The sequence below is a fragment of the Garra rufa genome, chromosome 5, assembly GCF_049309525.1.
Source record: "Garra rufa chromosome 5, GarRuf1.0, whole genome shotgun sequence".
Taxonomy (NCBI): Eukaryota; Metazoa; Chordata; class Actinopteri; order Cypriniformes; family Cyprinidae; genus Garra; species Garra rufa.
In genome coordinates this window covers 34,443,258-34,469,150 of record NC_133365.1, presented here as the reverse complement: position 1 = coordinate 34,469,150, position 25,893 = coordinate 34,443,258, and the positions used below count along the sequence as shown (strand labels likewise).

Sequence of the window (25,893 nt, the reverse complement as noted above, 5' to 3'; positions counted from 1 at the left end):
TCATCATTTTGATTACGAGTGGTCTGATTCTCTAAATACTTCTTGACATGCAGGACTGTGAAATCACTAGACATAATGACTGCTGCAGAAATGTGGTTAAGATGAGTCCATAAAAGTTTGCAGTTTTCAGTTCAGGCCAGAGCAAATTTTTTGCAGATGTTTTATTAACTAAAGCAAATAACAGCACACTTACTACAGGGATTGTCCCCATGGAACAACCTGGGTTTACGTGTCTGGCTCGAAGACACAATGGTGATAATATGCTTATGAGTCTTTAGTCAATGCCACAACACAATATTATTTATTTGCAATATTCAGGCATTACATTTTGAAACATATCCATTTAATACAATTTTTATTACTGACAAAAGCTATGACAATGACAAAAGAAAAACTATCATTGTGATAAATTTAAATATTATTATTATCTGATGAATAATTATATTAAATTTAAATATAATTATTCATCAGATCTGATTGATCTGCAGTGAATGGGTGCCATCACGTCCAAACAGTTCATAAAAACATCACAATAATCCATAAGTAATTTACATGACTTTAGTCATTAATTACTCACTCTCATGTTGTTTGAAGACCTTTAATCATCTTCAGAACACAAATTAAGATATGTTTGATGAAATCCGAGAGCTTTCTGACCCTGCATAGACAGCAACGGTACTACAACATTAAAGGCCCAGAAAGGTAAGGACATCGATAAAATATTCTCAAATTTAAGTTTGAACCACCTTTCTAGGACTTGAACTTGGTAGTTGTGTTGCTGTCTATGGAGGGCTAGAAAGCTTCAAGCAAAAATGTTCAGCTTCAAAGGGCTTCAGCTTCTAAACGATCCCAGCTGATGAACAAGAGTCTTGTCTAGTGAAACGATCAGTTATTTTCTAAATAAATTGACAGTTTATATAATTTTTTAACCTCAAATATGACCCTGGACCACAAAACCAGTCATAAAGTTAAATTTTACAAAACTGAGATGTATGCATCATACGAAAGCTCAATAAATAAGCTTTATATTGATGTATGGTTTGTTAGGATAGGACAATATTTGGCCGAGACACATCTATTTGAAAATCAGGAATCTGAGGGTGCAAAAAAATCAAAATACTGAGAAAATCACCTTTAAAGTTGTCCAAATGAGGTTCTTTACAATGCATATTACTAATCAAAAATGACATTTTGATATATTTACAGTAGGAATTTTACAAAAAATCTTGATGGAACATGATCTTTACTTAATTCCCTAATGATTTTTGGCATAAAAGAAAAATCAATAATCTTGACCCATGCAATGTATTTTTGGCTATTGCTACAAATATACCCCAGCGACTTAAGACTGGTTTTGTGGTCCAGGGTCACAAATGCTTGTCTTGTTTAGCTTTGTGTTACTCTGTGTATTCCGATTCATGACAGTTAAAGTAGGTCAAAAAACTCCCATCTCATTTTCTCCTCCAACTTCAAAATCATCCTACATTCTTAAAAGAAAAAGGTGCTTTAAAAGGTTCTTCACAGCAATGCCATAGAAGAACCATTTTTGGTACCATCTATTTTTATTTTTTTTTTTTTATTTTTACTTTTTCATAATATGAAGATGATTTTGAAGTTGAAGAAAATAAGATGGGAGTTTTTCGACATACCCTAACTGGCATGAACCAGATTACACAGAGTACACGAGCATTTGAGGTTAAAAGTATATAAATTGTCTATTTTTTTTTTTTTTTTTTTAAATTAAATAATCGTTTTGTTAAATAAGACCTTCTTCCGTGGCTTTAGAGCCCTTTGAAGCTGCATTTAAACTGCATTTTGGAAGTTCAAACTCGGGAATACCAGAGAAGTCGTCTATATGGAGAGAAATCCTGAAATGTTTTCCTCAGAAAATATAATTTTCTTTACGCTCTGGTAAATGCCCCTCACACAATACAGGCATTACTTTGGTACAGTAATAATCTGTCAAAAAGATAAATGCAGAATCACAAGCTTTGATAAATTTGAAAAATTGCCTTTATTTCCTTAATTATATGCTGACACAAGAATAAACCATGAATATTGATAAATGAAATGTCATTGAACATTATTGTGTATATTTAATGTATTTGCCCAGTGACCATAGCTCAGTAGGAAGCGTTTATTCACAAATATGAGCAAATACAAGGAATACATATAAATAACAATTTGTCTTCCAGACAATTGTTTGAATTCTTGTGTTGTCCACTGTTTAGTTCTGGCTATTTGTTTTAAAAGAGTGTTGAAAACATTACATCTGGTGTTTGAATCTGAAGTCTCTGTACACCTGTTGCGATCATGCAGTCATCATGCTCGTAAATCTAGTGAGTGAATCCAGCTAGGTTTCAAAACCAGCATCTGAGACAAGTACACAAAGTGCCTCTAGAATGTGTGTTTAGCAAACCACCAAATAATAGCATATGGGTTTTATTATAGCCCCAGACATCTGATGGCTATGCATGCAAGAATGAAAATAACAAGAAATTTAATCTAATTCTGCTTCGCTGGCTTCCTTAATAAGCTTGGCCTTGGTTACAAAAGTTTAAAACAACTCTGTCCAACTCTGAAGCTATTCGCAAGGCCAGGTAATGTGGAAATAGCAGTCTGGCCATTTTAGGTATGGACTTCACTGTTACAGCAGCCAGATTAAGTCTAATCCTGGACTTACTGGTGGTTCTCCATTGATCTTGCTGGGCTCTGTTCACTCTCAGACTAAGTTAAAGACATTTATAAATGTATAAATCTGCATTTGTTTGAAATAGAAATCTTTTGAAACATTGTAAATGAATTTACAGTTATTTTGATAAGTTTAATGTGTCCTTGCTGAGAATATTCTTGACATAAATAATAAAAATACCTCAAATTTGTGAATGGCAGTGTATACAGAAACTGCTAATTTATTATTCCATTTTATGCAAATGAATACTTTTATTACTAATACTTTCAGACATCTGCTGTTTGTTCATTTCAAAGAGTCACAGGGAGGACAAAAATATCCAAACAATCAGATTGCCAAGAAGGGATTTTCAATGACCCCTCTTCATGTTTTGTCTATAAACCACACAGAGCAGAGACTACAAATTAAACAATTAAAAATAGGCCTATTCCCAGCAATGATAAATCGCATATTTGACAAATGTTAATGTCCATGAAGAATTTGAGCCGTCTGTGGTTCCTCAGACAGGAAATATTGGAAAAGTGTGCTGATGCGTATCTGCTATAATATAAATAAAAATATTATGCTCTGCAGTATGCACTAATTACTGGAAAAAGGAAAAGATAATAAGTCTCAGAAAAAGAACGCTATAGATTAAAAAAAGAACATAAGAAGGTCGTTTCAGAAGAATAATAATATACATAATATATAATAAGAATAATATATAAATAACAATCAAAAATACATTTCTTTAAAATGTTTCCATTCTCCTGTTTACGTTAGTCAGAATAGCACCATATTTAGTTTTTGACAGGAATGAAAACGAGGCTGTGTAAACGTATAGTGCACAACAGTTTTGAAAGTTGTGAGTTGTGAAAATTATGTTATTTAGGGCTTTAATACAGCGTGTGCCATTTTTAAATCTGTCCCTCACAGCCTCATTTTCATCCACGTTAAAGTCATTACAGCATCCATCCTCAAAACAGTGCATACTGTATAAATATATAAAATGCACTGTGATTACATTCCAAAGTTTATTCGAGTGGTCTGCCAGGACTATGATGTGAAATGTAATTACCAAAGATTGTTGGTAAATTGCCTTAAACCTTATTTTGAACTTCTACTCCAAACCTATTTGAACTAAAACCATTTAACCTAACTCGAATAGCAAGTTAGAGAGCCACAAAGAACAGCTGTCTACAAAGCCAGCCAAACTGATAAGCCAGAGTGATAAAAACACATCCAAATGTCCTCATTTCAAAACCACTGCATTCAGAAAGAGGAAGGAAAAGAAACATAGCGTCCTTAGGCGGATGATGGTGTTCTGTCTACATCTCCAGGGAGACTCTGAAGCAAAGACCTCTGGAACGTCTCCTCAGAAAATTCTGGAACAAGGAACTCCAGCAGCAGGTCAAAAATACAGTAAACCAAGTGCCTAAATGGTCCCATACAAAACAACAGAAGAGTTATTAGTTAACAGGCAATTATTTCCAGCCTATTGGGTTTATACACTATACAACAAGAGAGATCATTGAAGATTATTTGTTGTTAGGACTATTATGAATGTAGAAAATAAAACCTGTTAATACTGGGGTCCTGCAGAGATTCCAGAACATGCTCCCACACCAGCCTGCATTTCTCAGAGCCGAGGATGTCTGTAATTAACTCTACAATTCATACAAAACACAAACAACAATTTTATGATTGCATGTAATGCAAGCTCTTGATGCACGAGTTACAATGATAGGTACAATGTAACAAATGTGTCTAAATGGGAATGAAGGCAATCCAGCTCAATCATTCTGAAGATCTTCCATTCAGTGTTGTGGTATGAACTGACCTGGGAACAGCTGCATGAGGCAGTGCAGGCATTGGAGTCTTGTCTTCTCTCTCTGCTCTGGGCTCTTCTCTGGCCGAGGCAACGCAGGCAGCTCACCTCCAGGCCACACTGCATCCTGGAGAACACGCAGGTAGATCACCCAGCATGGGGCACTGGTTAGGTGGGCTATACCTACGTCTAACCACCTCACGAAGACAAAAAGAGAGAACGGACCTTAGGATTCTGAGGAGTTTCCAAATAAACTTCTTGATGAGGTACAGCATAATTAGTTTAATTCATGAATTAAATTATGTTAAGGTCCAACTTACTCAACTGTAAAGGACTCTTATAAGACAGTTCTTTTTTAGTGAACCAAAAACAAACAGTGTCACCAGTGTAGCCTAATTCCCAAAAAACAAATTGTTTAGTGATTTAAAAACATGCAGTGCAAAAAGCGTAGCCAGATTCACAAAGTGACTCTTATGAGCTTGTTTCCTTTTAGTGAATAGAAAATATACAGCATGACCAGTGTAGCTCAATTCCTGAAATAAGTGACTCTTATAAGCAGGTTCTTTTTAGTGAATCTAAAACATACAGTGTGACCAGTGTAGCCTGATTCCCAAAAAACATACAGCATGACCAGTGTAGCTCGAATCCCGAAACAAGTGACTTTTATAAGTCGGTTCTTTAAGAGGATCAAAAACATACAACGTGACCAGTGCAACCTGATTCCAAACCAATTGACTCTTATGAGATGATTCTTTCAAAAACATACAGTATGGAAAGTGTATCCCGATTCACAAACAAATGACTCTTATAAACTGGTGCTTTTTAGTGAATCAGAAACATACAGCATGACCGATGTAGCCCGATTCCTGAAACAAGTGACTCTTATGAGCCGGTTCTTTTAGAGATTCAAAACATACAGCGTGACCAGTGCAACCTGATTCCAGAAACAAATTACTCTTATGAGATGATTCTTTTTAGTGAATCAAAAACATACAGTTTAGAAAGTGTATCCCTATTCACAAACAAATGACTCTTATGAACTGGTGCTTTTTAGTGAATCAGAAACAAACAGCATGACCAGAGTAGCCTGATTCTAAACAAGTGACTCTTATGAGATGATTCTTTATAGAAAATCAAAAAACATACAGTGTGACCAGTGCAACCTGATTCAAGAAACAAATGACTTTTATGAGCTGATTCTTTTTAGTGAATCAAAAACATTTTTGTTAACAGTGTAGTCAGATTCCCAAAACAAATGAGTCTTGTGCGTCTGTTCTTTTTAGTAAATGAAAAGCATACAGCATGAAAGGTGTATTCCGATTCACAAACCAATGACTCTTATGAACTGGTGCTTTTTTGAAGAATTTAAAACATACCGCATGACCAGTCAGTGTGATACCTGACTCTTATGAGCTGGTTCTCTTAGACAATCAAAAACATACAGCATGACCAGTATAACCTAATTCCAGAAACAATTGACTCTTATGAGCTGATTCTTTTTTAGTGAATCAAAATCATACAGTGTGACAGTACAGCCCTGAAAGAAATAACTCTTATGAGCTGGTTCTTTTAATGAATAAGCATTAGCAGAGAGTGAAATTCTCAAAACTGACATAATAGCTGAATAGCAAAAAGTATGGAAATTGAATCAAAACATTGAATCAAAATGAGAGCTTGTAAATCGCAATCTAATGAGGAAATCTGTATAGATAGCCAGTCATAGTGCAGTCATGAAACCTTAATTTAAAAATCGGTTATGTAATGGCAAATGCAGTCTTTACAAAGACTTCAGCACCTACACTCCTCCTGTCTGAAAATGTGATACATGTGTCTCGAATGTCAACTGCACTGGACTATAACCTATTCACTGCCACTCCAGCTGAGCCCTGTCATCACCTCTATCTTTATCCCTCTGTTACTTTCTTTGAAATCTCAAGGCTAATATTATGCACAACAATCCTCGCCACTAAAACAGATCCGAACACTTTACAATCAGGCAAAGAAAACAAAATAAACTCCACAAGTGCATGAGAGTTAGTAAGCGTTGGGTCAGGAGGGGCCAGTGTTCTGCTAACAGCTGGCTGAACATATCTATGGAGTTATTTATGTGCCAAAATTAAACAAACAAATACAGCGTTTTGCAAACAAACACAATCTGCTTTGCAAAGAAAAAATCGACTTTCAAACAAACAAAAAGTACTATGCACAAACACAAGTCAATTTGAGAGAAAATGCAGAGGTATAACAAATATATGCATTGTGTGTTGCAAATATGTATACTTTTTGTGAGGAAAACTTGGTTTCTCACACGTGTACAGACAGATTTTCTCACAAATGCATCCATATCTTCTCACAAATGCAATGGAGCAACTTCCTCTTGCAAAACAGCAGATGGCGCTATCGTTCAATTTACTCTATTCTCCCGAGACCTAAACTTAGCCCTTACTATAATACAAAAACAGTATTATTGTTGTACAGTGTGATAATAATAACGTTAAAAAAACGGTTTACCCTTATTTCCCAGAGGATAATGAGAGGGGAACAGGTGAGTTTCTTCCTTACTATATTTATAATTAAACATTTGATGTTCTTACAATGCTGACTCTACCACGATGTCAGTGAAATTCAAAATATCTAGCAGTAGGCTATTGCATTCATGCAGTAATTCATGTGACTCATGTCGTAGTTACGTTAGTTCTTCATTAGTTCTTGATTAATACATGTCTTAACTAATCATTAGTTCATAGTCAAGAAATTACTAATTCACGAATTAATGCATGATAATTCATGTACTGTTATTGCAAAGTGTTACCTGCTAAAAGTTGCAGCAACAAAAAATCGTATATGGACAAATTACATAAAAGTATATAATATACAATATATAATAATAATATATAATATATTATATAGTATATCAAATATATTTTTTATATCCCGCGATCCAGCATAGGTTCGGAGAACTGATAAATGTTAAAAAGGCCGAGCTTAAATGTTTAGCCATGCCAAGCCATTAACTGATCAGTAGCCTTAACCACTTTAAAGAAGATATTTTGAATTTCACTGACATTGTGGTGGAGTCAGCATTGTGAAAACATCAAATGTTTAATTATAAATATAGTATGGCAGAAACTCACCTGTTCCCCACTCATATTCCTCTGGGACATAAGGGTAAACCGGTTTTTGCTAGAAGGGAGACAGGATTCGCTACTGGGCATGCGCACATCAATCTAACGTTATTATTATCACACTGTACAACAATAATACTGTTTTTGTATTATAGTAAGGGCTAAGTTTAGGGTTGGGGTAGGTGTAGACATTAAAAAAAAAAACACAATCTAATAGGTAGAAAAATTAATTTCATTGTTAGTCTTCTGGTCGGAGATGTATACCTTCTAGCCAACACAGGTAAACCATATAAACACGTTCGAGGTCTCGGGAGAATAGAGTAAATTGAACGATAGCGCCATCTGCTGTTTTGCAAGAGGAAGTTGCTCCATTGCATTTGTGAGAAGATATGGACGCATTTGTGAGAAAATCTGTCTGTACACGTGTGAGAAACCAAGTTTTCCTCACAAAAAATATACATATTTGCAACACACAATGCATATATTTGTAATACATCTGCATTTTCTCTCAAATTGACTTGTGTTTGTGCATAGTACTTTTTGTTTGTTTGAAAGTCAATTTTTTCTTTGCAAAGCAGATTGTGTTTGTTTGCAAAACGCTGTATTTGTTTGTTTAATTTTGGCACATAAATAACTCCATACATATCTGTTTATTTTTCCATTTCTCTGCCGTGTGGTGCACGTGTCCCCCGAGCTCTTTGCATGTCATCTGTGTGATTGACAGTGGGGAGCTAAACCGGTCTCTAGGGTCGCGTGCCTCCTCTCCAGAAATAGCGGCCAGAATGATGTGTGTTTACTTTGCACTACGCACAAACAAAGAAACACTGAGACAGACATACACACATAAACATACTGTAGGAAACTGTAATTCAGAAATGAATATGATTGATATACATTTCTTGAAATACTTTTTTGTGGAAACGACCACACAAACGCATGCCCACGCATGCCTCAGTCAAACACACACTTGTGCATGCAAAGACACAAACTAAACAAACAGGCTGGAAATAGGTAATCAATAATAAGACCACAAAAAACCTTCCAGTCAAATATGAGGAAACAAATAACACATTTTTTCCCTTGTCATATTATTATTACTTTATATGTGTAGGCCTACTTACCAGTTTCATTGCATTAGGGTAAGCTATAAACTATGAACAAGACATGACTGTATATTTTGTTATTTGTTATATTTTGCTTCAGCTATATTGATCTAAAGACATGGAACTTGCAGTTCATGAGAATATAGTAGACTTCATTCAGAAAAATTTTCTAGACTCAGTCAAACTGATTTTTTTAAAATAATTCATCAAAAGAACCAACTCTTAAGGGTCATTTGTTTATGAATCAGACTACATAGGGTGCATTAGGAAGTTTACAGACAGTTTATGTTTAAAAATTATATGAATGTTTGTGGACGGAATACAGAATTTCTGCTAATACCTGACTGACAGTTTCTGCACTGAATCATATTGAAAAACAAACGTTGAGACATGACATATAACCTCTGTGAGACTTATCTAACAGCTCCAAATGATCATTGTCCAAGTATTTTCATAATAAAAAAGTACTGTACTTCCAAACAAGTTGCAAAGCATAACATTATGCATTACTTTCTCTCATTCCCACATTGCCTTTTTTTCCTAACCTCCTCGTGCTTAAAAAGAAATGTTTTATTGCTTTTGATTTTCATCACACAGTCTTCTGCCAAGACATAAAAGAAAATATGGCGGGGCATTAGTTCAGATAACACAAAAACCACAAAAGTGTTGGGTTATACAACAGTATGTTCTAGTACAAGTATAAATAGAAAAATAATCAAATCGGACTCCCTGACAGGTTTTTATCTAACAATCTCTGTATGCAGGTGGATGTGTGTGTGCATAAAAGAAATGGTCAGAAAGAAAAGGGGAAAAGGGAAAAGACAAAACACTGCACATATTTCAACATCCTTACTGAAATCTACTTAATTCATTTCAAGTCAAATGTATAATGGTTTCCACAAAATACTAAGCTGCACAACTGTTTTTAACACTGATAATAAGAAGAAATGTTTCTTGAACAGCAAATCAGTATATTAGATTTCTTAAAGGGGTCATCGGATGCCCATTTTCCACAAGTTCATATGATTCTTTAGGGTCTTAATGAAAAGTCTCTAATATACTTTGGTTAAAAATCCTCAATAGTAGTGTAAAAAACTAGGGTTGTTCCGATTCCGATACTAGTATCGGTAATGCCGCCGATACCACAAAAAAATCTAGCATCGGAATCGGCGAGTACTTGAACCCACGTACCGATCCGATACCATTTTTTTTCTTTCCCGCTAGCAAATCGGAAGCCAGTTCTTCTTCGCGGCTCAGAATGCAAACACAGGGAATAGTGCTGTGTTGCCACAAGCAACCACTGCTTAGAGCAGCGAAGATGAAATACAAACGTGCTAGCAGTTTGTCCGCTGTTTGGCAGTATCTCAGACTGGACCAACCAGCCAGTAAAACGGCGGCATGTCTCATAGGGCTTTATTATTTCGGCGATGCAGAAAACACGGACGGAATCGCGGAATCCAGTCTTAATGGAATTTACAGTTTAACGCGGAACGTCAAGGAATTTGTCAAAGTTTGATGCATTAATCAAAGGTAGTTCATTACACTTAAATCAAATCGTGATATGGACTAATATTAAGCCGAAAACCGACTGTTTAAATATGAATTATGCGTGGCTCTGTGTTAATGAATGGTACAGGCGCATGGATTTGAAGCGCGCGGGACACTTGAGGTAATATTAAAGGCCTCCAGACTGTGACCATTTTTTCTGCCAGTGTTACTAATTTTCGTGAGCGGTCACACTGGCGTGACCACCGCGTTGTTCAACTCATAAGCACTGCAATTTCTGTCTCAGATAAGAAACATAAAACGGCACGTGAAATGAAAGTGAAACTAACACGACACGTTTATCAGCTTGGACTGCAACGCAAACAAACTTTCACAAACCCTGAACAGCTTTATTCGGGAGCCAATGTTGATTTTGCAACACTGTTACTGCTGCGAGATCCAGTGAGGAGCATTTGAAAATGCCACACAATGAATAAGGTTGCTGCGAGATCTAGTGTGAATCTTTCAAAATCTGCCCAAAATTCTCTGTTATAAACAGGGCTGATGTACGTCAGAAAACCAGATTAGTAATGCTAACTATATAAAAAAAATTACTGTCAAATGTATGTCATATAATAAAAATACTCTAGTTCACTGTATATATCACTGTATGTTTGTTTTATTAAGGGATAAGTCTGAAGCACACCATAAAACAATTTATTAGTATTATCTACAGCTGTATATATAATTACACACCCAGGTATCGGATTAGTACTCGGTATCGGCCGATACCCCGAGCCCAGGTATCGGAATCAGTATCGGGAAGGAAAAAAGGGTATCGGAACATCTCAATAAAAAACACCCTTTTACCTTGTCAAAATCAGCTCTGCAAAATATCAGATCATTTCATCGCATGGGCTCTTTAAATGCAAATGAGCTCTGCTCACCCCGCCCCTCTCTGCTGAGGGATTACGAGCTGTAATGTTTACTTTAGCCGCATTTAGCTGCATTTAGCGACGAAACTTGCCAACAAGCACATTATTAAGAAAGGCCATTTGCAAAGATGCATAAAAAACCCTTATACTCACTTCTGCTGTGGGTGAAGCTGCATCACGAATGATTCAAATGAACTTAGTTGCATATGTAGATCAGTATCGGCGCTTTCCTTTTAAAAACTAAAGTAACGTTGTCTTCTGCCTCTTAAGCGGCTCAAATGTTGGGAGTAAATGACTATTAATGTTCATTATTATATCCAACAACAGAACACCTCAATCGCTCAATTAGAGTCTTCCTCTGCACCTGAGTCACAAAATGGCAATCTATTCGGACTGTTTCAGCTCGGTGAGGGCAGGTCTAAGGTAAGGCGCTCATGTCAATCAACTGTGTTTCGTCACAACAACAAGAAGCTGAGAATGACCTGATTTTAAAAAGAGGATATTACTTTTAAAGATAAAAAAAATACCACTGGGTGGATTTTTATCATTGTAGGGTGGTTGTGTACACAAACTGCCAACACACATTAATGTTCAAACAACATGTAGAAGTTATTTTTGCATCCGATGACCCCTTTAAGGACAATGTGACACTGAAGACTGGAGTAACGGCTGCTGAAAATTCAGCTTTGTCATCACAGGATTCGGATTTTAAAACATATTAAAATATAAAACAGGTAAATTTTTTGATCAAATAAATACAGCTTTGGTGGGCATAAGAGACCTTTTAAAAGCATAAAAAAAATCCCCAAACCCCAAACTTTTAAACTGTAGTGTATTCTAAATAATGTTTTTATATAAAACACATGACTACTGAAAATGTATACTATGTTGGTTTGTTCGTTTGTTACACGACATGTGGCTTACCACAGATCTTTCCACATGATGAAACTACTAACAGTTCATAAGTTTACAGTCAGTAAACAATACCAGATCACACTAGTGCAAAGGGCAATAGTGTAAAGAGAAACAGATGGATGGTGAATGCTAGACACTTGTTCCACCATTCAGGTGTATTTTGTTTTATCCTGTGCTGTGTTTTAACTTCTCTACTGACTAAATAGTAAAGACAGCTGACAAAGCCACTGATCTAATTTGATTTGGTTACCTGTCAGACTCAATCAGCCAATTTTTCAGATCACCAAAAAAAGGCACATGACTAACAAAAATGAAAAGACAGCTGCCAGAAAATTGGCAAACTCTAAGCTAAGTTAATCACTACTTTTAGGAACAAAGTAGGTGCTCTAAGTCATACCTAGGACATCAACTACAGCTACAGCTGCGAAACTATCAGTTTCTCTGGTTTTACTATTTACAGTGCCTTGCAAAAGTATTCATTCGTTTTTTCACTTTTTTATATTGCTGCCTAGTGTTAAACTGCTTTAAATTACTTTTCCCCACATCAGTCTACACTCCATACACTATGATGACAAAGCAAAAAAAGTTTTTTTGAAGAACATTTTTGCAAATTTATTAAAAATAAAAAAACTGAAATTATTCCATTGCATAAGTATCCATACCTTTATCCAGGACAGTTGAAATTTAGCTCAGGAGCATTCATATTGCTTGTAGATGTTACTACACTTCGAGTGGAGTTAACTTGTGGCAAATTCAACTGAATGGGTATGATTTGGAAAGGCATACACATCTTAATTAAAGGTAATTAAAGCCTTGAGGTTAAAAAAAAAACTGCCTGTAGAGCTCAGCAACAGGATTGCATCAAATCATACATGTGGGGAAGAGTTTAGAAAAAAATCTGTTGCATTGAAGGTTCAAAGAAGCATGTAGTCTCTGTTTGAAGTTTGAAACAACCAGGACTCTTCCAAGAGCTGGCCTCCTGGCCAAACTGAGCAATCGATGGAGAAGGGCCTTAGTTAGACTGGCGACCAAGAACTCACTTTAGCTGAGCTTCATGATCATATGTGGAGATAGGAGAGATTTACAGAAGGACAAAACTGTAACACTCCACTAATCTGGTTTTTATGGCAGTGTGGTCCAACTCAATCTTGAGGACACATGAAAACACACCTGGAATTTGCAGAAAAGCACCCAAAGGACCCTCAGCCTGAGAGAATCAAGATTCTCTGGTCTGATGAACCTCAATTCTAAGCATCATGTTTAGAGGAAACCAGACAATGCTCATCACCTGCAGTTAGGGTGACCACCTGCTAATAAGCCCAAGGGGGGACAAGGGGTATGTTTCTGAGGGACATTGTGGGACACTGCCTGGCGCGACGGTGCCCCCAACCCACAGGCAGACTCACTGATAGTGGTTTACCCATTTCTAGCACATACCACCTTAAATGGTATATTAATAATGCCCTATTCCCCAAAACATGTGTAATTGCTGATGTATGCTCATGAATAGGCCAACCAATGTGTGTTTTTTTCTAAATAAAGATTCATAATATTTTGAACAATCAATGAATTGACAGATGCCTTTCCACTTACGATTTACTTTAGCTATTTAATTTTATTTATTTTTCATTACAATTTATTCACTTTAAATAAATTAGAATATAAAATTATAGGATTAACAGGAATTGTAGTTGCTCAACACCACAGGAAAAGTTGAAAAAAAAGTCTTAACTCACAATTCCCCTCCATGTCCGATTGAGAAGGACGTTTTGCAAAGGTCACAAAAAGTTGCTGCACATGAAATATAGCGTGGATAACATTAAAACATGTTTTCTATTAGGTTACACATTGATTATTTATCACTTAAAGTTAAACCCCTTTTTCTGCCTGTCTGTTGGTCGCGCATATCCGCCATGTTTGTAGTTTTTTTTATCACTTTTTATGCATGTTTGTAGTTCTAACCGAATCCTCATTCACCGCGCAGTGTGTTGTAGCAGTTAGAGTGCGAATTGATCCGCACTTCGAATTCTGAAGTTAAGTAGTAGACCATCCGCGAAACTTTGGAATACTTTTTAAACATACTATGATTTGGGACATACTAATTCTATTTTCGAATACGGATAGTATGCGAATTGGGACGCAGCAAGTCTCTTTCTCCTTTTTTCATATTGAAAAGCACGCATCTAAAAGTTCCTTCCCAGTGTGTCTGGTATGCACGTGAGAGCGCTGTCATGACAACAACGAAAAAGTTGACAACAACCTGGGCTGCGTTTCCCAAAAGCATCGTAAGCTTAAGTTGATCGTAGCTCCATTGGTTTAAATGGTTCTACGATGTACTTAAGCTTACGATGCTTTTGGGAAACGCAGCCCTAGTCAGCAGTTCAAGTGAGGGGTGGGTGAGGCAACAGTAGCGTGCTGAACTGTCAAGTAATGTTCGTTTGGCTTCCTGGATCTCGAGGATATAGAGTGACCAACTTTTTATATTTGAGCAAGCATTGATTATGCATGACACGGTCTCAATTTGCGGGACGCATGAATTGGCCTTCAAACGCTGTGCGCGCACGCGCTACGCGGGACGGGTGGTCACCCTACCTGCAGTGTACCATCCCAGAGGTAAAGTGTGGTGTGGGGCTGTTTTTCAACAGCAGGGACTGAAGGACTCCTCAGAGTAGAAGAAAAGCTAAATGCACCAACATTTTGAGATAGCCTTAATGAAAACCCAGTCCAGAGCATTCAGAACCTCAGACTGGCTAGAAGGTTCACCTTCCAACAAGACAATGACCCTAAGCACACAGCAAGAGTGGCTAAAAGACAACTCTGTGAATTGAACCTAATCAAACATTTCTGGAGAAACCTGAAAATATGTGTCTTCCCCCATCCAAGCTGACAGAGCTGAAGAGGTGAGGCGAAGAATGGCAAATAATTGCCAAATGCAGGTGTGCAAAGCTTGTTGCATCATACCGACTTGAGGCTGTAAAGGCGCTTCAACTAAGTACTGAGTTAAGGCATGGAATTAGACTTAGGATGTGGAATCCTTGGATACGAATCCCATTAAAAACATGAACACTCTTTTAGCATTTTGCATCGAATATGTCACGTAACATACATGGTGCTACGTATTATGCGTCTTGCGAAAAAGTTCCCACAGGTACAATTTCGTCATGAGATCAGGTTGTCTTTATCACATTCCTTAGGTTTTCAATGGGGTTCATGTCTGGAGATTGGGCTGGCCATAACAGGGTCTTGTTCTGCTGGTCCTCCATCCACACCTTGATTGACCTGGCTGTGTGGCATTGAGCATTGTTCTAGGAAAACCAGTCCTCAGAGTTGGGGAACACCAGAGCAGAAGCAAGTTTTCTTCCAGGACAACCTTTATGTGCCCTTCACAAAAAGTGCCTGATTCCAGCTTTACTGAAGCAAGATTGTCACCGATCCTCCACCAAATTTCACAGTTAATGTGAGACACTGTGGCTCTAACTATTAGACGACCAGGTGTTAGGCAAAGCTGCTAATTGGACTCATCAGAGAAGGTCTAATCCTTATAGAGTCTTTGGCAAACTTCAGCCTGGCTCTTCTTTGCTTCTCATTGATTTTTCTGGCATTGCACAATTTTGGCCCTGCCTCTATGAGCCTGTTTCGAACCGTCCTCACCCTGCACTTCACCCCAGCTGCCGTCATTCTTTTTGTAGGTCACTTGATGTCATCCTACGGTTGTTGAGAGACATTCGAATGAGTTTGGCGGTCATCCCGGTCAGTGGAGACTCGTTTTCACCTTCTGTCAATCGGAAGCGTTGTTTTGTGCCTGATGTCTGCGGCTTGACCTTGTTCTTACAAACTGCTGTCTTTGAAATTTTAAGGATGGAAGCATCCTGACGCTCACTGTATGCCTCAGCCAGTAAACCCAGAAACCAAAACTTTTCTTTTCTTTTTAGCATTATTTGATTCCAATTATTTTTGAGCTACTACTAGCACAGTTTGTACCAACCAGCTGGTCCTATTGCAAGATAATAGTAATGACTACAGCAGTGGCTTTCAAACTTTTCCTTGTTAAATAAGATTTGGTTGAGATGATCACCTAATCAGTACTTCATTAAGCAGAATGATGTGTGCCTGTGATGGAATTCAAAAGACACTGGAACGGATTGGCTGCCATATATGTATGCTGATTAAAGAAATATTTGGAGTGGTCTCTTAATTTTTTCCACAGCTGTATTTAACCACATATGTTAAGACACAGACTGTAATGGTGTGTGCTGCCCCCTTGTGGTACAAACTAGAACAATATACTGAAGATCAACTGCGTTATGAATGCATTTTTTTTCTGACGTTTCGATGTATCCTGACACGTCTTAGAAAAAATGCACAACTATAAGGCTAAGAAGCATCTAGGATTTTTTAGAGCAGGGTTTAAGTGAATGTATTTTTGATGTTTATACCATTTGCAGAATGATCAGCATCAGACCACAGAATGATCTTCATTTTCTTGAGTATCTGTGATTCTACTGGGACGTGCTCATTTGACCTGGGATTTTACAGTTACTGTGTAAGTGAGTTCATCCAGTAAGTCCTCTACATCTGTTTAAAATAATTTCCAGCAAATCTGGAATGTGTCAGCTAAGAAAGGTCAGCCAACAGTGGTCTAATACTACTAAGTAAAGAAATCCTGTCATAAGAGCAAGATTTTTTTAAATGCTAATTGTTTACAGAATGGCATCAATTTCAGCTTAAATCAAGCTCTCTCTTCTCTGTACAACTATGTCTATGATTTATTGTATATTACTGCACAGGACGCAGTTCTCGAAATTAGGTTTAATTAATTGGCATAATGCAAGATGAAAACAGAACATCAGAACAGATGATTTCCACACACACAAACCATAAAGACACAAGTGTATTCAGCCAAGATGCTCTTGTGGTGACATGAGGTCTGCTGCAGAAATATACAACCCACTGCGGCGTTTATGCCACCACATTTAATGGGCATCTCCAAATCCAGCAACTGGACGAAACAGGATCTAGTCAGGACTGAAATCAAAAAGGCCAACGCATCACTGACTTCATAGTAATGCCAGTGTACACAGCAAGAACATTCTCGACCCACGTTTGGTTTGCATTTCCAGTGGGACATTTTATTCTCGGACAGCAGCACACTGCTGACAAAAGACTGGAGCAGTTTGTTTGTCTGGTGTGCATTACATGCTGGCATTAATGCTGGTTTGCCAGTGCAAAAGTCTGGCCTGTGTGGGCCTTTGTTTGTAGGCTGTATAATCTGCACATTCTGTTCTACAAAACATGGGGTTTCAACCGAAAGTACAAGCCTTCACCTTTTGTGGTGGTGCACTGAATAAAAGCACTTAACTGGTGATCCACAATTGTGAGGTATGAAACCCTACTGTGACATATAAATATAACATAAATTCAAACTCTGATTTCTTAGACATAAACTGTCTTCTAGGTTTGAGACCAACAGTTTATCAAACAACTATTAGCCATTAGTGTTGGGCCCTTAAAGCTGGCATGTAACTAAAGTAGCAACATTTCTTTTGTACTGTAACATAGATCTGAATGAAATAGACTATTAAAAAAGGTACAGATGTAGGACAGGGCTCGGTTGTTGATTAGATGGCAGCAAGCTGGCTGCAGTCAACTGTGAGAAAGGAGTGGAGTTCAAGCAGACTACATTACATACTTTACCAAAAGATACGTTAAAAAAGAAGTTCACTTCCAGAACTGATCATTTATTCTCCAAGATGTTCATGTCTTTCTATGGTGCCCCTAAGTTTGAACTTCCAAAATGCCAGCTGAGTAAGAAGGGTCTTATCTAGTGAAATGATCTGTTATTTTCTAAAAAAAAAAACTCAAACGTCAAGCGTCTTGTCTAGCTCTGCATGAACTCCTCCTATTTTACCTTTTTTTTGTAAAGGGCGTTTCATCTTCTTTGCACGTTCACTTTGTAAACATTGGGTTGGTTTTTCTGCAGCAATGTAGGAAGATTTTTAAGTTGGAGGAGAAAATGAGATGAGAGTTTTTCGACCAACATCCAGCTGTATTGAACCGGAATACACAGAGTATATGCAAAGCTAGACAAGATGAGCATTTGAGGTTACAAAGTATATGAACTGTAATTTTTTTTTAGAAAATAACTGATCGTTTTGCTAGATAACACCCTTCTTCCTTGGCTGGGATCGTTTAGAGCCCTTTGAAACTGCATTTTAACAGCATTTTGGAAGTTTAAACTCAGGGGCACCATAGAAGTCCACTATATGGAGAGAAATTCTGAAATGTTTTTCTCAAAAAACATAATTTCTTTACAATTAAAGAAAGACAGACATGAACATCTTGCATGACAAAGGGGTGAGTAAATTATCTGTAAATGTTGGTCCTGGAAGTGAACTTCTCCTTTAATAAAATAGATACGATGAATATTTATTTCCTGCTGACTATAGCAAGGCATTTAATGCCATGTCACTCACAATTATGTTCACTTCTCAAATAATCATGTGTGTAACTGTAATATTCTAGCAAGTCAGAGACTATGATGGGTGGCTTTTTTGTGCATCAGCACTCTTCTACAGTACATGTGCAAAGCATGAAGAGTGTGTGCTGAAGCCAAGGCACACCACACACATAGAGCACACAGAGAAGGAAGCAAATGGACCAAAACCGTTGCATAATAACCCTGTTTGAAGATGTTCCATCCCCAATGATGCCAATTCATGCTTTAAACCACAGAGAGCCATAAGTTCCCAGATTCTTCTCCAGCTAAGCACCAGAGAAACTCCCCAGTTCTGGAAGAGCCAACAGAAAGCTTTAATGATTACCCTGCGGCAAGATGATCCACTTGAACGAATAGCTGTTGAGAGAGTAATGATTCAGTTTGAAACCAGACAGATAAGACACACTCGCTAACAGTTTGAAAACGGTTGGCCAAATTAAACAAACACATTACTGGCAAATGGTGAAATTGGTTTTCTCGCATGATATATGTGAAGTAGTCATATTAACAGACTGTCCTGAAGAGCCAGTCAGCTGGCTTGAAGTGTGGATATATAAAACAGTTACAGCTATTTTATAAGGCCAAGATGCTAACATGAAGTTAAAACCAAAGAAGACCTCTTTCTTGCTCAGTCTCCAACTCCTTATCTAAGCCCTGTCACACTTTTAAAGTCAAAATCCATCACGGCAAAGCTCCTAAAACGACAAAGGGCAAGCCTTACCATATGTCTGGCCAACTCTGTCTTGGCTTTCCAGGAGACAGGATGGAGGGATAAGGTCAGTGAGGCTTGAATATTTGTTGCCTGTTTCCATATTATTAGAAATTTCCGGAACTCCAGGTCCCAACGACATGCTGTGCTGAAGTTTGTACTTCAGACAGTCAAATGTTTAACAGATGGAGTCAGGAGTGATTGAAGACATGAGGGCCTCACACGTCCTGTAGAAAAACTCCAAGATGGGACACCTACATTCTTTTTAACTAATAAATATGTTATGAAAAGAACTTACATTATATAAAAAAAATAAATTAAAAATAATAAAAGTGAAAGAATACCCTGCAGCTCTAAGGAACTGCATTTTTTTCAGGAACAAATGCAACATTGTTATATAGAGTTTCAAAGAGAACTTTTTAGCAGCGGCAAAAGCACCATGGCAAAAGAAATCACATATTAGCTGAACATGAATTTGATGGATGTACTGATTGTGATGCAATAAAAAGAGGATGTACTGCAAAATAACGGCAAGAAGTACTTTTTTGAGAATCAAAAATATACAGCACAACCAGTGGCTTTTTAAAACAAGAACATGCGTGACCAGTGTAGACTGATTCCCAAAAACAAGCGAATGTTTATGATTTTTTTTTTTTTTTGTAGTGAATCAGGAATAAACAGCACGACCAGTGTGGTCTTTTATGGACTGGTCCTTTTAATGTAAAGTTCAAAAAGAAAAGCTACCATTTTGAGTTGTCTGAGTCATAAAAAATAAACAAGCACAAAAACAAAATTCAGGTCACTGAATATGTTTAAATTCAATGGCAATCCATTATGCTGTGTAGATATTGCTATATACACACACAAAAAAAACAGTAGGGGAGACCGGGGATAAAAGTAACACTTTTTGTTTGAGCATCAGTAACTCAATGGTTGTTTGTGCTAGATCCCTCAAACTTTTACATATATGGTAGCCACATTTGTCTCTTACAAATAAAACTCACTTGGACATGTACTGCATAATCACAGATTATGTGAGTTAATGTCAAATACAAAGAGTTCCACTGTTAAAACACAGGCTGGGGATAGATGTAACAGTGTGAAGTAATTTGCTGAAACAAGACCCACACTTCCAATTTAAGCAAAAACTTGATTGAAAAACAAAGAATAATCAGGTTTTATTTAAATTAAGTGAACCATTTAAAAGTAACAACAACATTATACTGTATTCATTTTAACAATTGCTGTGTGTGTGCTGTATTCAGTCACTAGCTGTGTTGCCATCTAACCATTTTTACGTGAATTCTGGAAATGTCAAGATGCACATAAATTCTAAAAAGCGTGTTTTATCCAATCAGAAGATGTGCAAACTATGATGGAAACACATTTTTCCATAAATCCTTTGATGTGCAACAAAAACCATGACTTTGCCTAAATAGAGAATGTGATTCATTAATTGTACTCATTGGAATCATCATTTTTAATGAACTGTTACAACTATCCCCACCAAAAACAGCCACAACATAGCAAACTGTTTTACAATGTGGGTTTTAAGTTAGCACGAATGCAACGTATCAAATTAAACTAGAGAAACAGCTATTTTAGGTTACATAAGTCAAATAATTGTATCCACAACACAATGATTGCTAGGCAAAAAATAATCTTAATGAAAAAAATTACTTTCTTTCCTGAAAATCAGGTTTTTTGGTCATAAAATCTACAGTGTTGCTCACATTCATATGCCACCCGGCTGAAAAAAACAGCATATGCTGGTTAGGTATGTTTTGGTGCTGGGATGCTGGTTTTAGCTGGTTTATGCTGGTCCTTTGCTGGTTTATGCTGGCCCTTTGCTGGTTTATGCTGATCCTTTGCTGGTTTATGCTGATCCTTTGCTGGTTTATGCTGGTCCTTGACCAGCAACATGACCAGCATAAACCAGCAAAGGACCAGCATGAACCAGCAAAGGACCAGCATTAACCAGCAAAGGACCAGCATAAACCAGCAAAGAACCAGCATAAACCAGCAAAGGACCAGCATAAACCAGCAAAGGACCAGCATGAACCAGCAAAGGACCAGCATAAACTAGCTAAAACCAGCATCCCAGCACCAAAACATACCTAATCAGCATATGCTGTTTTTTTCAGCAGGGCACTTAATAACCTCTGCAACGACACATTTTAAAGGAATAGTTCACCCAAAAAATGAAAATTCTGTCATTAGTTACTTACCCTCATGTCGTTCCAAACCTGTAAGACCTTCGTTCATCTTCAGAACACAAATGAAGATATTTTTGATTCGAGAGCTTTTCCCATTACCATTCACAATGATGACACGAAAGAGAAAATTGTTGAATAAAGTTATTTTTGTTTTCTTTGCCCACAAAAAGTTTTTTTGTAGCTTCGTAAAATTAAGGTTGAAGCACTGATGTCACATCATGGACTATTTTAACAATGTCCTTATCTTTCTGGGCCTTGAACGTGTCAGTTGCATTGCTGTCTATGTAGGGTCAGAAAGCTCTCAGATTTCATAAAAAATATCTTAATTTGTGTTCCCAAGATGAGCAAAGGTCTTATGGGTTTGGAACGACATGAGGATGAGTAATTAATGACAGAATTTAAATTTTTGCGTAAACTATCCCTTTAAATCCAGCATCTAAACTACCTCTCACCCCAAATCCAGCCCAGAACATTCTGTGCACATCTTTTTTAGGAAGTATTCCTCTAAAACAGCAGTAATCCTAATTATACTTCGTATCATTTGTTGCACTGACCCCAAACCACATAGAAAAGGCATGCCGGAGTAATTGCACATGGAATAGTTAAGAAGATGTCATGTGTAAAAAATAGCTTTGGATTCAGCTGACATAAGATGCTGATTTTAGCCACGCTAATTAACACCTGTCCTGTTCTGGTGATGTCATACAGACAAGGGCAGCATCAACTGTCACATCATTTAACAGACATAAGGCCCATCCTAATATAACCTTCCAGAAAAACAAGTTTGGCTTATGTGTATCGCGTTTTAATAAGGGCGAGGCCAAAATTCTAACTTTATCCCAAACCTAAATACGGCAATGCGAGAAACACATGCTCAAAGTGACCAGACAAGGCCTCAAGGAGAATTGCAGACACATGGCCTACTTACTTAATGAAGCACTAAAATCTGAGCATATATTAGTTTGCAAATGCAAACCAAGACATGGCTAACTAATCTGCATGCATTTTCATCTTCTTTTGCTTCTTTTGTTTGAGATTATTACATTTACATTCTTGCATTTGGCAGACACTTTTATCCAAAGTGACCTATATTGCATTCAAAGGGAAATATATTTTTCTCAGCTCATGCATTCTATAGGAACTGAACCCATTACTTGCAAGTTTGTACTCATAAAAATATGACAAAGTAATGGAGTGTGTGCACATGCATAGCCTTACATTGTTTGTTACTTAATAACCTGAAAAAGTTATAGAAATGCAGTCCCACTTTATATTAGGTGGCCTAAACTATGTACTTACACCATAGAATTCATATTGTATTGAAAAACACTTTTGCTGCTACTGATGTGGGACTGTAGCAAAAACCAAACAACAGAAGGTATTTGCATGAGAAAAATAAAATTATGGTAATGGACAAAATAAAGAATTTTGTTCATTACCATGATTGAACACCTTCACAGGCATGTCTTTTATTTTTGATCTCAAAAGACATAGTAAAAACTGATAAAACTTCACTTGCCTTACAGTGCATTATTATAAATTGTATGATCTCATTAATATTGTAATACATATAATGTTCAGATCTAATAAGGAATCTGCCAAAATTATAACTCCTTTTAAATTTGGTTACAAATACAGTGAGGAAAAAAATTATTTGATCTGCTGATTTTGAAATGATCAGTCTATAATTTTAATGTTAGGATTATTTGAACAGTGAGAGACAGAACAACGAAAAAATCCAGAAAAATGCATTTCAGAAAAGTTATAAATTGATTTGCATTGATTGATTTTGATTTTGAGTGAAATAGTATTTGTATTAGAAGTATTTGACCCCTTCGCAAAACATGACTTAGTACTTGGTGGCAAAACCCTTGTTGGCAATCACAGAGGTCAGACGTTTCTTGTAGTTGGCCACCAGGTTTGCACACATCTCAGGAGGGATGTTGTACCTCTCCTCTTTGCAGATCCTCTCCAAGTCATTAAGGTTTCGAGGCTGATGTTTGGCAACTCGAACCTTCAGCTCCCTCCACAGATTTTCTATGGGATTAAGGCCTGGAGACTGGCTAGGCCACTCTAGGACCTTAATGTGCTTCTTCTTGAGGGCACTCCTTTGTTGCCTTGGCTGTGTGTTTTGGGTCATTGTCATGCTGGAATACCCATCCAAGAACCTTTTTCAGTGCCCTGGCTGAGGGAAGGAAGTTCTCAACCAAGATTTGTTGGTACATAGTCCCTTTGATGTGGTGCAGTTGTCCTGTCCCCTTAGCAGAAAAACATCCCCAAAGCATAATGTGTTCACCACCATGTTTGACAGCTGGGATGGTGTTCTTGGGGTTATAAGCAGCATTCCTCCTCCTCCAAACAAGGCGAGTTGAGTTGATGCCAAAGAGCTCGTTTTTGGTCTCATCTGACCACAACACTTTCACCCAGTTCTCTTCTGAATCATTCAGATGTTCATTGGCAAACTTCAGACTGGCCTGTACATGTGCTTTCTTGAGCAGGGGGGACCTTGCAGGATTTCAGTCCTTCACACCGTAGTGTGTTACCAATTGTTTTCTTGGTGACTATGGTCCCAGCTGCCTTGAGATCATTGACAAAATCCTCCCGTGTAGTTCTGGGCTGATTCCTCACCGTTCTCATGATCATTGAAACTCCAGGTGTGAACTTGCATGAAGCCCCAGAGGGAGATGACATTTTGTGTTTCTTCCATTTGCGAATAATCACACCAACTGTTGTTAAACTTTTCACCAAGCTGCTTGGCGATGGTCTTTTTGTAGCTCATTCCAGCCTTGTGTAGGTCTACAATCTTGTCCCTGACATCCTTGGACAGCTCTTTGGTCTTGGCCATGGTGGAGAGTTTGGAATCTGACTGATTGATTGCTTCTGTGGACAGGAGTCTTTTATACAGGTAACAAGCTAAGATTAAGAGCACTCCCAGTGCTCATAATCTCAGCATGTTACCTGTATAAAAGACACCTGGGAGCCAGAAATCTTGCTGACTATCAGTCAAACACTTATTTCACACTTATTTTCACTAAAATGCAAATCAAATCAAACTTTTTTGAAATGTGTTTTTCTGGTTGTTGTTTTTCTGTCTCTCACTGTTAAAATAAACCTACCATTAAAATTATAGACTGATCTTTTTTTGTCAGTGGGCAAATGTACAAAATCAGCAGGGGAACACATTTTTTTCCCTCGTATTTATGAAAAGATCAGATTTGATTAATTGTAAGCTAAATTTGTGATAGTTATCAATGTATGACGTTAACATTCATAGTATCATTAAACACACACACAAACAAAAACAAATATTATGATAGATTTTTACAGATATGATCAAATATTTCAGCAGTAACGCCTATATTTTGATTCAGTACTTGTTAAACCAATAAACAACCTTTCTCTAACTACTTAGAGAGAAACAAATAACACATAAATTTGATCTATTGTAGCTAAAGTTGTGTTGGAAAACAGGCCTGGTGAAAGCACTAATGGAGGATATTTCATTGTGCGTGCAACAAATATTAACACTGGCACAATGAGTGAGTTACTCCAGGGAAGCAACAGCACATGCTGTAAAAATGCTGTAATCCTCATGAGGAAGACATGAGCTCACAGGAAGTGTGAACACACCCACATGTATTGTTATGATTATTCCTTTTGGAGTAAGAAACCCCATCAAGTTCAACAGGTGATCAGATAATACAGATTACCAACTGGCAGCGTTACGCTTTCAGGAAATTTCCTTGTCTTTTATCGCTGGGCCATTAAGTACAAAAAGACTATTTTTTAAAGTCACCTCCCATTTATCAGACACATTCCAAAACCACTTGTGTTGGTTTTTTTAAGCATGTGTAGACCAGATAACAATCTGTTAGCCTACATGAGACAGCTTGTAGGGTGCAGAGATTGTTGCCTTATCTACAATAAATAACAATCATTAAACTAAAGGACTCATTAATCTTGGGAGCATACGACAAACCAGGCACAGCGGCCTGTGAGGTCTTTTCACAACATGCTGCTATTTTTTCGCCATCACTTCTCTAAGTGCTTATGACAGCTTACATATGTCTGGCCCACACAAATGACGCAAGCCTCTTGAACCAGATGCAATCCTGTTGAACAGCTCGCTGGCCAGTTATCAGCCAGCCCTGCTGCGGTCCAATCACCTTCCTGCTCCTCGTCCCTCAATTACTTATAATAGGGTGGAACGCAACACATGCATGAGAAGCTCTGCTTTCCGTGCTTCTAAAAATGTTTTGCCTTTAAAGTCTGATGGAGACTTATGCAGAAGAATAAATTGACAGCTTTTAATGACCAGCCTCACCCAAAACTAGTGTTCCTTTTACATATAATTACATGCTGACTTGCGTAATATATTAACATCATTTTAACATGACCCTGCTGTTGTTA

General features: G+C 37.4%; 1 protein-coding gene across 1 annotated transcript in view; it reads right to left on the bottom strand.

The window, feature by feature from the left end:
* Window positions 1-1,995: 1,995 nt before the first annotated feature.
* snx19a (sorting nexin 19a) overlaps window positions 1,996-25,893 on the bottom strand; it is a 64,908-nt gene continuing 41,010 nt past the window's right edge. The window contains exons 10-12 of the mRNA XM_073840441.1: window positions 4,512-4,696; window positions 4,251-4,338; window positions 1,996-4,106 (exon numbers count right to left, since the gene is read on the bottom strand). Coding sequence (XP_073696542.1) covers window positions 3,977-4,106; window positions 4,251-4,338; window positions 4,512-4,696 — 403 coding nt within the window. The 3' untranslated portion in view covers window positions 1,996-3,976. The remainder of the gene's footprint in view (window positions 4,107-4,250; window positions 4,339-4,511; window positions 4,697-25,893) is intronic.